Source organism: Sander lucioperca, chromosome 12 (genome assembly GCF_008315115.2).
Source record: "Sander lucioperca isolate FBNREF2018 chromosome 12, SLUC_FBN_1.2, whole genome shotgun sequence".
In the NCBI taxonomy this organism is placed as follows: Eukaryota; Metazoa; Chordata; class Actinopteri; order Perciformes; family Percidae; genus Sander; species Sander lucioperca.
The window spans coordinates 27,601,038-27,614,353 of record NC_050184.1 but is presented as its reverse complement, the minus strand read 5'-3'; the positions used below and the strand labels follow the sequence as shown (position 1 = coordinate 27,614,353).

The 13,316-nt window shown below is 41.3% G+C and overlaps 1 protein-coding gene across 1 annotated transcript in view; it reads left to right on the top strand.

The window, feature by feature from the left end:
* The first annotated feature begins 4,520 nt into the window (after positions 1-4,520).
* The window catches only part of fgd (faciogenital dysplasia), a 57,125-nt gene continuing 48,329 nt past the window's right edge, over positions 4,521-13,316 (top strand). Inside the window, exon 1 of the mRNA XM_031316570.2 lies at positions 4,521-4,858. Within this exon, the coding sequence (XP_031172430.1) occupies positions 4,837-4,858 (22 nt within the window). The 5' untranslated portion in view covers positions 4,521-4,836. The remainder of the gene's footprint in view (positions 4,859-13,316) is intronic.

The window sequence follows — 13,316 nt, the reverse complement described above, 5'->3', positions numbered from 1 at the left end:
GCTTACTCTAAATGAGCATAGTTATGAGAACAAGCAAGGATGAACATATCAGAACAAAGGTGCATGTTGCATATTTTCATACAAGACAGTGATCCTGCAAATTTTTAGGCTTGGCTCTTTTTACTATAGTTTTGGTCAAGTCTATTCATATACTTGGATTACTAAACACTGAATACTTCAACCATGTATCCATTACCTTTTGCAATTCTAATTTGAATCCTCTGCTAACTAGTTTTCACACATTCTTGCTCGCACATGTAAGGTGACGTTTGTGCTGTCGGCTCATTGTAACTGGTAATTTATTGGTTTTTGAAACAATTAATATACCAAAGATCAGCCTCACACCAATTTCTAAGCTTGTATTTGTTTTGTGTTTCATTCTAAATATATGTAGAACTGTTTTTTTACAAAATTATAATTTCTTTTAGTTTAGTTTTTTCAAATTAGCTAAGGTACTCCACAATATCACCACATATCCCCCATGGCAACTGCAGATGGGAACTGCTGATTTAAATAATATTCAAACATAAATGAGCTGACTTTTTCTGAAAACACTGCTCTTATGAACACACAGTTCCATATACCATAAAAGGTCAAGTATGTCATTCTGACTTAATTAAACTAAATCATCTGTTTGGCCCTAACAGCCAGTTCTAATTCAGAGAGGCTCTACAAAGTGGCAACCATTTTTAATGTATTACAGAAATGGTCAGACAGCCACCCCTAATCCAAAATATGAGGGTGGAGGAGGATTCTTAGGCTTTTAGACCATCTGACAAATAGATATTTACTTGAGAAATTAAGTGAAGTTCAAACCAAACAAATTGAATATCATCTTGACTGAGCCTTAACAGCAAAATTGCCAAATGTAGTTCAACAAAAATATTCTTTAATGGTTACTCCAGCAATTTAGCAACGCACTTCCATAAAGTTGTGGGAAATACAAATTAAATGTTTTAAAAAGAAAGGTCCAATTTAAGGCAGCAGAGGCAAAGATATCCTAACTTTTAGCTGAGCTCAAAAACACTTCCCATAATGCAAAATAACAGGGTTGGACCATCAGGGTAATAAAGTTTGGAAAGCTCCCTCCAGAGCCACAGGAGACATCGGTTGACTCACAAACGTACATAAAATAGCATTTCACTTACAGGAATGAGACCCTTGTAGGCCTACTCTGCAACTTTCTACCACTTATACAACACAGCTACGATATTGTCTGCTCCTAGTCCTCTCAGAATTAGAATAACCTGGAATAAATTACCTTACCTATCATGACACCCACACAGTGCTGTGATTTAGTACAGTGAAACTAGTTGCTACCATTTACAAGATGCCTTGCTGATTGAATTTGAATGGCAGAGTATTAATGAGAGCTAGAGGGAAGAGGTCAAGTCACTGATGACATCACTGTTTAGCAACAGTGGACCCTTTGTTGGTGCCAGTCTCCTCTTATATTCTCTCCGCCCAGGGCTCCACTGGAAATATGGGTCAGTGGGATTCATTCCATGGCATTAGTCCTGCTCTATTAATATGCAGGTGCTGTGATTATACTGTGGACGGAAGGGGGGATTGATACAGCAGAGCAGCTGTTTCGGATCTCAGTGCACTATTAACTTTCACCACTTGGGGTCCCTATAATACAGTTTTTGACATCGTCAAGAGCAGACTGAATCCTTAAAAGTTACTTTGTCTGGCCTTAAAAAAACAGAGACAGAGTGTGTGTTTGCACTCACAAAGAGTCTTATTTGAATGTGTATGTGAATCAGCCAGCTCTGTCATGTGATGAATCCATGTGGAGCCTAAAGGGACAGAGAGCTGTGATCAGCTGATCTGGAGAAGCAGCCCCAATCAACAACACCACACATGCCTCACATGGATTTGCTTCAAACACACACTCACAGAGATACACACATTTCTGAACAGCTGTACTGGAGCAGAAATAATACCACTGAGGATGTTAACAAATTTATGACCTGTGGAGAGTGAGCTCAGCCATGATGCATTAAACATTCCTTAGTCCTGACACTGGACGCAGGGTGTGTGTGTCCTCCCAACTGTGACTCATGCATTATCTCCATCAAACTTTTGGTGTGGTCTCATAATGGCAGGTTTGCCGCAGTATCGTCTGTGTCATGTAATAGAAGAAGTGTCGATTGAATCAGTATGAGGTTTAATTTGCACCTGAAAAAAGAGTGAATGAATAAGTGTTAGAGTGTGATTAGTTGCATGATTGTGGCGTTTACACCATGAGGCAAGTGTAAAAGCACAACGTAGCTCATCTCACACTCATCTGCATCAACCTTCACACCTATCCTTCAGTTTGCTCATCTGCCACGTCTCCTTTCTCTGTTAATAGGCCTTTTTACATATATCTCACTCTGTCTCTCACCTTTCCCACTATCCCTTTAATTTCCTTCCCCTCTCTCTTCCAACTTCCTCCCTCTCTGTGAATGCTGTTGTTTCACTCAGCACTTGTGGAGGAGCCCCAGGGAAGTGGAGGAGAGGATGTATCCCAGGGGGCTGTTTGCTGTTCTGCTTTCTGTGGACCAGCATGCCCCTGACGGGCTGACAGGCAGCTCCTTGCACTGGTAGGAACTAACAGGGGCACCAGGCCCCTAGTCTATTTAAAACACGAGTTCAGTCATCCACAAAAACACTTGGCATTTCAGACTCTGCAATGACATGTTCAGAATTATTCACTAAAGCAAAAATAGGAAGAAAAAAAAACAGAAAAAGGCTAAAGCTAAAGGGGGGTTGTGTTGTTCTATGCTTGTATTTGCTTGTGTCTGCTAAATGAAAGTCATGTTTTGCAAATTACTTGATTATGTGTGATAAATGAGGGAAGAGGTGATGTATAGATACAACATAATAGAGAGGAGTACAGGTCAATGAAGTGGCCTATTGCCTGGCAAGCTGCCAGACAGTGACTCATTATCATTAAAGACCCTGCTGTGGTCTGTGTTATTCTGAGGCAGATGAAAAGCGTGCAGCAACATCACCAGGCACAAAAGGGGTTAATGATGCGTAGCTGAGTCGACACGTGTTTCAAAAAAGATGGTTGGTTGCACAGATAGACAAACACAGAGAGGGGTAAGGAGGGTTGGAGGCCACGAAGTCATGCTCTTGAAAAGTATAAAAAAATAGTCACATTGTTGAGGAAATACATTGACATACAGAAAGCAGTGGTGGAAGAAGTATTCAGCCTTACTTGAGTTAAAGTACAACACAAGACTATAAATCTTTGATTGCAAATAAAAGTTCAAACCTAAAAGTTCAAACCTTTCTTTAAAAGCACAGCAGTATTATCAGCAAAATGTACTTAAAGTATCAAAAGTAAAAGTGCTAATTCTGCAGAAAATTGGACACTGTGACTGACACATGCTTATATATGACATTGTTAGATTGTTACAGATATATCAATGCATAAGTATTTATGATGATGAGATGATTAATGACAGTTGGAAAGGAGAAAAAAAAAAGCTTCTACACACTTTTCTCTAATCTTGTTTTTGGTGAAATATCAGACAATCTCTTTGGGCCTCAAACTGTTTTCTAAATGAAACCATCTAGAAAATTTAAAGGGGAAATGCAAAAAACTGAAAGACATCTAGGGGAGATACTTGGCACTGCATTTGTGTGAGGGGTCACCAGCTAAAACAGGGAATCAATATTTCCATCTGAGATGTAGTAGAGTAGAAGTAGCCTATAAAATAGCATGAAAGGAACATACTCAAAAAAGTAGTGGCTTACAACTGTGCTTAAGTACAGTAGGCTACTTGAGTAAATGTACTCAGTTACCTGCCCCCACTACAAGAGAGCTGCAATGCCCCTTAAATGACTTTTAATGGCTACAGCATGTGACTAACTACACTGCTTTCAAACAGTAATGCAACCTAATAGTATTAGACTTTGAACTTTGCATATAGGCCTACATAATAGATAATAATAATACACAAGCAACATAAACCACATTTTATGACTTTAACGATCTGCAAATTCAAGATTTGTTTTGTCCTTCCTTATTATTCTGCACAATGATTCACAGAGGCAGCTGACAGCATCCATTCAGCTGGCTGGAAACTCAAGATAATCAATTAAAAGATCAGGAGAAAGCCTGAGCAGTGACATGGAAATACAGTGCCAGTTGGCCTAGTATTCGTGTTCCAGGCTCTTTTTTTCCACACTAATAGGCAGCTGTGGAGTTTGCAAAGCAGAGCTATCTCTTGAAATAGGCCTCATCCTTTTCATGACTTCACGTGACAACCCATGTCATGCCTCTGTGCCGATGGGCATATCATGACAAATGAAAATGTAATATCACAACCTACAAGTTGACACGGAAACGATGGAATAAAGGAAATATAACAAGCTATTTAGGCTATGGCAACTGCTTTAAAGTCAAATATTGAGTTAAAACATAAAATTAACTTTTTGTTTTTTTACAATCTTTCATTCTAGCACTCAATGAATCGGTCGTGCTCGCGCCTCGCACCGGGAGCGCGCATTTTATTTTTTTCCAAGCGGCACAGAGGAGAGAGTTCTGTTACTGGAGAGGGAGGAGAAAGAACTACATGGAGGACTACAGTTGGCTTATTCTACACTAAAAAAATACCCGGGCAAAGTCTCTCGCGTCCGTTAGGAAACCATGAAGTGTCCTTAGTGTGTGTGTGTGTGTGTGTGTGTTTTTATTTATCGGCGAACAGGAAAAGGGGGCTGTGAAGTGGACGCGCTCCTCTGAGTTTAGTCCCCCCGTACGCTGGAGCCGCTGCTGTTGCCAGTTCCTCCGAGAAAAGGACGGATTCAGCAGAGAAAGACCGGAGAAGAACTTTGTGCAAGATGCAGGGGGTTTCAGCTACTGGTAAGTGAATCGCTCTCATACATGAAAGCGGTTATCTTTCTCTCGGTCTTCTTTTAAAACTATAGATAGTTTTTCTTAAGTTGTTTCCCTATGCCTACGGCTTGCAATGCGCACATGATTTCAATTCCAAAATGCTTTTGCCAGCTGTCAACGGGGCAGCTGCAGGCCTGCATCAACTCCGAAACAACGCTTGCTTCATATACGCTGATACACAATGAGAGGAGCATTAATGGTCTTTCGGGGGGCTTCAAGCTGACATGGCAAGAATAGGAGCAAAGCCGTGCCAAACCCTGTGCCCCAATCTGACGGCCGGAGGCTCCCGCGCGCGCGCGCGCGCGCGCACACACACACACACACACACACACACACACACACACACACACACACACACACACACACACACACACACACACGTCTGTGGCACTATCTTTGTGGGGACCCGTCATTGACATAATGCATTCCCTAGTCCCTTACCCTAACTTTAACCACCACAACTAAATGCCTAACCTTAACCCTTACCCTCACCCTAACCATAACCTAATTATATCCCTAATCCTACAACCAAGTCTTAACCCTTAAACAGCCCTTTAAACTTGTGGGGTCCAGCATTTTGGCCCCACAAAGCTGTCGGGAACCCACAAATATACTGGACTCCTGGTTTTTGGACCCCACGAATATAGTTAAACAAGCCCCCCCCCTCCACACACACACACACACACACACACACACACACACACACACACACACAGTTATCTGTGACCGGAAATCAAACAATTAGAATATTAGATTAGATAATTATTATTAGAAGGAGTCATTCATCCTCCTCCCTACTGTAATGTGTGTGTGTGTGTGTGTGTGTGTGTGTGTGTGTGTGTCCCACATTGTCCCTATGTGGAATAGGATGTGAGTGGAGGAGAGAGTGTATTTGATTGCTTGATACAGAGCTCATGAGATTAGCGATGTGTTGAAAGTGTCTGTGAGTCTGTCTGTCTGTTCATCTGTCTGGGAGGATGGTATGGTAGAGGAGGCCTGCTCTGTGTTTGAGGAAGAGTATGTGTCAGTGTGTGGTTTCCTCTCCGCATCACTTGCAACTATTTTTGACCATGAGAGAGATGCATGTCTTATCACACTTCTATACCACCACAATCACAAAGGAGGGCTACTTTCTTTCTGTTCTGTTCATTACTCGCTGTGTCAAGATTATTGTTGGGTTATGTGTTATGTTTCGCATAGTCTCAAGATGACAGATCTGGGACATTTGGCTTAATATTCCTATCAGCTAACCACAATGAGTTACTGTGAGAACCAAACTCCATAGAAAATTCAGCCAAATCTTAACATCTATCACAGACGCCTCGGAATAAAGTGCTAGCATGCAGACAAAGAAGGGGGAGGGTATACTGATAGAGATGAAGTGCTGATGGGATGATATCAGGCTGCAGAAGAGGTGAGCTATGCAGAGAGAAAAAAGAAAAAAGAGTGTGTTTGTTGTGAGGCTCAAGGGAGGAATTGATCTGCCGTCCTCCTAGCTGACTTTCTTTTTCCGGCAGTCCAGCAGTGTATCGTTTCTCTCCCCCACACACACACACACACACACACACACACACACACACACTCCCAAGGCCTTGCTTTATTTTTTTATATATTTAATTTTTTTCCCTCTTTCTCTCCCACACTGTCCTCGATCAATCTCTCAGCCTGCCTTAACCCCCTCCCCAATACACACACACACACACACACACACAGCTCTAGTGCACCATCCGATGAAATATATCTATTTTTTCCTATTTTCTGAAGTTCCCTCAACTCTATTCCTTCCACATGGGAACCCAACCAGCCTGTGCACTCTCTAATGCTTATTTTGGTGTTTACGATGGGAGGGTCAAAGGGGTTGTAGGCAGATCACATCAAATCATCGGAGAATCTATTCAAATAAACCACATCACAAACAAACTGCGGTGGAATAGATAGCATGCCTCTTAGTTTGAATTCCACCTCATTCCTCAGACTTGTTTTCAACTCTAAAAACTTCAGTCTTTAGACACTGAATATGATCTCTCTCACTCAGAAGTGGGTGAATGTCGTCTCTCCACTGATGCAGGACAATGGTGGTCCTCCACGTGTGGCAGCTAGATGCTCCAGCGTTGATGTCCTGGCTGACTGTTTAGGTTATTTATTATTAACAAAAGCTATTCAGCCGTCTGTGTTTAACCAAGCTAATGTAAACATCTCCCCTCTGTGTTAGATAAACACAGAGCACGGGAGTCAGAGAGGAGGATGGTGAGAATATTATGTTGCCCAGCTCCCCTTGCTCCCTCTTTTTTTTTTTAGCTCAGATGACCCTGCTCTCCTGTGCTTTTATGAACATCTTTGCAAAATCGGCCTATTCCATTGGTCAGTTTACCTGCTCCATGTTAACAATTGGCTCTAGTGAGATATAGTAGGTTATTAGTGATGTGTTTCTGAAAGTTGATGTCAAAATAATGATGGACTGTATTGAACTACTAGGAAGTAGTTTTCCTTTCCATATAAGAAGTAAATGTGGTGGTGATGGATGAGGCGCGTTTTCCACTTGCTGTACATTCCCTCTAATATCACCAGTGCTTGCTGTTTTGGGTGGGTTGTAGACTATGTAACCAACCTTTTATTATCAGACATAAGCTCAGGGACTATTTATTTGGCGAACAACAGCCAGGCCCAGTGACTGTGTGCGGCATGTCAAAGTCTTGTTGTCACAGTGAGGTTTTAAGGGTTTGGTACCATCTATATTGTACAGAGACCAAAAACCTGTGCTTACTGAGTGCACCTGACAACAAACACATTATAGCCAGAGATGCTGCACAGAAACACTGAGCAGACAGCAAAAAATAGCTCAAACAAATACCTCCACCTGAAATCACAAATTGGCATTTTTCATATCTGTTTATGCATGGGTTAAACACATCAGATACAATGCATTAATTAGTGTGCTGTATATGTGTTGGTAGGGGTATTTTTGAACATACTAGCTGTTTCCTCCTGCTTCCAGTCTTTATGCTAAGCTAGGCTAAACACGTCCTGACTCCAGCCCATACGTTACACACATATGAGATTGAAATTGATATTGATCGTCTCATCTCTTTCTTAGAAAGAAGTTAAAGTTAAATGTTGAACCATTCCGTTCTGCTTCGTCAGCCTTGCAGACAGCGGAGTCACAGTGCTCACATTGGCAAAAGTGTTTCTGAATTAGGTTCGCAGGTTGACCAACAGACCAGTCTCCCGACAACTTGGTGTATTCCTGTAAGGACTGATCTCTAACAACCCCTACATTTCTCTCTGCCTGTGTGTGTGTGTGTGTGTGTGTGTGTGTGTGTGTGTGCGCGTGTGCGTGTGCGTGTGCGTGTGTGCGACAGCATGACTCGGTTCCAGGCCCATTCAGAAGCTTCAGGCTCTCTCCCGGCTTGCCTGAGTGCCCCATTTTCCTAAGGGTGGTCATGTGTGGGTCCTGATGTTGCAAAGGCTTCAGCTAAGATGGCACTGCAGTTTGTGTGTGTGTGTGTGTGTGTGTGTGTGTGTGTGTGTGTGTGTGTGTTGTGTGTAGAAAAGGGGCCTCTGATGTGATTGACTCCTTTTCTGACAGGCCATTTTTGGAATTTTTTTTTATCTGCACTGCATGCGCTGAAGGAATCTTTGCCTGAGCTTTCAAATAGACTGTAAGTGTCTGTTATCATGTCAAGGTGTTAGAGTGTTTGTGTTAAATGATCTTTGCACTAGATAAGATTTTACTTTATTGGGTTTGCTGGTTTGTCATTAGACTGATGTGACCCAGAAAGCACACATAAGACACAGTAGGATAATGACTTTACACAGGAGTGGGATTTAATAACTGGTTTGTTTTGATGTACCTCCTATTGCTGTAACGCACAGTGTGGCGTTATATTGACACTCCTGTTTAACAGGTTGTTGAGTCTTTTGCAAGCTGGCTGCTTTCAGAGGTGTGTTCAATATGCAATTGCATAGCAATTGTTATTATGTACCATTATTAATTGAAAAATAATATTGTCAGAGTGACTGTACTTTTCACCACACCTATCTGTTCTATTTAACTGGAAGTAGCCTATAAGACAGTGTTTTTTTTTTTTTTTAACCTTTTTGACTTGTGACCCCTGATTATAGATTCTGACTTTAGTGTGGACATGAGTTCAACCAAAAATTGATTTTTTTTCTTCTTCTTGGATTGTTAAATAAAAATGTCTAAAGAGTTTAAAATAAATCTGAAAAGTTACATTCATGCAGTTTTAGTAAGAGTAAGTTTTTTGTTTGTTTTGTTCTGCCTTTAGCTTTTGGGACCCCATAGTGTCCTGACCCCTAGTGGGAGACACTGCAATGAGATGATGAGTTTTTCCACAAAATAATAATGACTGATCACTGAAGAAAAATGATCTTTATTATAATCTTAGCCACAGTTGTGCGGCCTTGTAGTAGTGTTAGTAGCAGTAGTGTTTGAAGCCCTGTGATGCAACAAACAAGGTGTTGTTTTAAACAATTGAGTCATCTTTCAACAGAAGTCTACTTGTGACAAAACAGTCAAGTTTTTAGAGCCGAGCTGAAGTATGCAATGTGTTATGAATAATATATTAGAGACCACATCAGAAGATCACACTAGTGTTTTACGGCTTTATAAGAGTAAGCTGGACTGTGACAGCAAAGGTAGCACTAGTTATGAGTCAAATACTGTTTGGTAATCGGATGTTTCTGTTCCGGACTAGCACTTCTTCCTGCACAATATGTTTATACTGGAGGTCTCTTGGCTTATAGTAGGGTCTGGCTGACACACACGCACGCACGCACACACGCACGCACGCACGCACGCGCACACGCGCGCGCGCACACACACACACACACACACACACACACACACACACACACACACACAGACAGGGCGGAAGTGACCTAGTTTTCCTAAATGGTACCAACTGTTGAGGCCTTCTAGAAATGGACAGTATTACTTGGTGTCACCCAATAAAGGACTAAATTAATCTCATCCCGGTCGTCTAGATAGAGCAAGTGCAAATGCCAGTCTGGAGAACTTTAGAACTTTTAAGCTTGTGAGACTGGGAGTGCTCACTGGATCATTGACTGATAGAATTAATCTGAAATCAGCATTTTTGCTTTGACATCTGATAAACAGACCAGAGAAAAGGCCACGTTCACAGCCTAAAATACTTTGTCTGTGTCTCAGTCACAGGACGATAAGGTCAATTTTCCATTCTGTGTCTGTCTGAATGTGTCTCTTCTCCAGTCTGCTGTCTGTCTGTCTGTCTGTCTGGATTGGACCTACCCTGATGAGGGGGATTTTCCTGGGAAAGTCATATGGAAAAAAAACAGAGCCTTAATAGTAAAAGCATGTTCCATTCTATTTCTCTCCCTTTGTGTGTGTGTGTGTGTGTGTGTGTGTGTGTGTGTGTGTGTGTGTGTGTGTGTGTGTGTGTGTGTGTGCGCATTTTATGAGTTGAACTCCTTTCTAGCACACTGAAGGCATTGTGTTTTTCCTCTCTGATCATCAGAAGAGCAGGCTCTCTAGAATCGGGGCTTCCTGTGCACACTGGGGTGAGGCAGGGGGATCTGGAAAGAAGAGAGGAAGAGGGGAAGAAAGAGAGAGAGATAGAGCTAGGTGGAGGTCACCTCTAGGTTAGATGGCATTCTGCTTGAATTGCGACACAGAATCCTAAATGTGGTGATTTTTAATTTGTTTTATTATTGCCAACAAATCCCATGAAAAAACAAACAAATCCAAGTATTGTCTGTGTATCCAAATATATAGTTATTCCTCTGTGCAATAGACCTCCATTGTTAAAAAAACAAACATCAAAGAGCCACACCATTGTACTGGATGACATATTCCTTCATTAGGATGAACATGGGCACTGTAGTTTATTGTGAGGCAGTTCCACACACACCATCCTGTTGGTGTAAAAACTCTCTTGTGCACCAAATCTGCAGCTGAAAATAGTCCGCAACAAATACGCTCGATGGTGTTTTTTGCCCCCAACTGCTCCTTCCAGGCAGCGCTGCGACCGCTGCCTCCGAGGCACCGAACCCTAACCCTAACCTTAACCCTACCCTAACCATAACCAGTGCCTAATCCTAGTGCCTTCCAGGCAGCGCTGCCAGGAAGGCGCCGTTGGGGGCAAAAAACATCGATAAACAACAAATACAATAGTTTCTCCTGTTCAAGTAATGTTTTCTTAAATCTGCAGGTCATGTACAGTAGTCATATATAATCTCTTTTTTAAAGATGTACGTCCTCAGTAGTATTAAACTGGCCACAGACAGGCTAAAGTCAGAAATAATTGAGAGATGGACTAATGAATTGTTGGTTTTGGTCTATTCATGTGATTTGTTAACAATAGCAAACAAATATAGAATATATCCAGCCTTATCCTTTAAAAGATCCTCATTCAGTTTGTTTATGTTATGCGCTGGTCAAATATTGATATAATCCTTAAAAATCTAGTAATGATCGGGCTCTGCTGTCTGTATTTCCCGAAGTATATGGTGAGTTTTTAGATGTGTTATTATTATATTCCAGGCAGATATCAGTTTTCATAGATTTCTCAGTGGTATAAAAATCTTCCAGAAACTCAGCTCATTATGAGTATATTATTTATGAGCAGGAACTGTTACTCCCCATGTTAGTGGTTTCAAGGACACTCATCCATCGAGATTTGAGTCAGCCGCTTGAGAAATTCGGTATAAACTAATAACTGAATAATAACACTGAAGTGGTTAAACAGATAGTGTGAGTTTGGTTATTTCTTCTTGTATTACATGTCAGTCAGCTATTGCAGTAAATGTTGGAGCGTCCAACAATGATTTTATCACACAACAGTACCTGCTAGCAGCAGCATTCCCACATGCCGATGATACAGCTTCGACAATAAAATCGATTATCCATCTCAAATGTCCAGAACTTTTTTATTACACAGTAAAATGAAACCAGTGACTTCCTGGAATGTAGGAAATCAATTTAAAATGTGATATGATGTGCTGTGGAAGATGGGTCAGCAGTAATGTAAACTGCACATGATTTGCAAAGTTGTGTATGTCCCTTTTAGACTTTTCATCCTGGTCATTTTACAGCTAAGTTCAGCCCACTCCCCTTAATCACCACACACACTCCACCATTCACATTCACTCACCTGATGTAGCCATAAACCATGTTGTAAATGTCTTCCTAGTCTGGCTCGTTGCAGCCAACAAAGGCAGCCTGTGTTGAATTCTCCATACTTGCTTCCCTGGGTGTCCTTGCACCCCACCACCCCCTTCTGCTCTGCCCTTCTGTTGTCATTAACTATTGTCTCACCCTTTCCTCTTCCTCCCTTTAAGCCTGTGTATTATTGTTACGGAATAAATTGGACAGAGCGCTAGATTTTGCTGTTGAAACCCGACACTTACATGACCTGCTTAACATTTTTGACATTCTTTTTTAAAAGCTAACTCTTCACACTTCATGGTGGGTTACACACACACACAAGACTCAGGGCCTGTCGGTCAGTAGGAAACTTTGCCTTGGTCTATTCTCCTTTACTCTTTCCCCCACCACCAGTCTTAGCCTGACACAGATTAGCTCCTTTTTAAATGGAACAGCTGTTTGAACAGGGCTCTCATTTAGTGCATTATAAGGCAGTGCCAGAGAGTCAAAGTTGTATTGTTTGCAGCCTTTCTGTGGATGCATTTCACCATTTAACAGTCTTCACTGCTATGAGTGTTTGTGCATTGAGCCATAGTAAGGGTATGGTATTAATTTAATACTGTAATGTGGTGTTTTGATGAGGAGAGATGCTGCTGTCAGTGGAAAAGCTTTGTGTTGTGATTTATATCGACCTCAGATTTATCTGCCCTGACTAAACCCGGCTGCTTCATCATGTCACTCTAAATCTCTTTTTACAGTCACTCATGAAATGCTGACTCATGATATAAAGCAGGGGAAACAGCTTGTCCTGCACTGTCTATAAACCTCTGTCTTGTATTTTTTGTGGTATGATTTTATAATGTCACAAACAGTGATTTTATTTCCCATGTTTTTCAAAACAAATCTCTGAACTGCACTACTGCTATGCTGAGTGTGCAACTGTTATTGTACCACTAGATGTCACTGTTATGTCATTCCTGCTGAGGTCTTCATTCCACCCAGCAGTTAAATGAAGAGACAGGAGACTATATGACCTTTTTCTTTTTAGTACGGATTTTAACAAATAATCACTAAATACTTCTTACAGTAAGAGGGTAATTAAAGCAGTGATTCCAAATCTAGGGGTCGGGACCCCGACAAGGCAAAATAAATGTGAGGGGTTGTGAGATGATTAGAAGATAGGAACGCAGAAAAAAACTTATTTCTGCAACACAAAAATATGTTTATTTTTCACGTAACTATTTTTCTTCTTGATTTAGATTTCGGATATATAGAAATTATAAA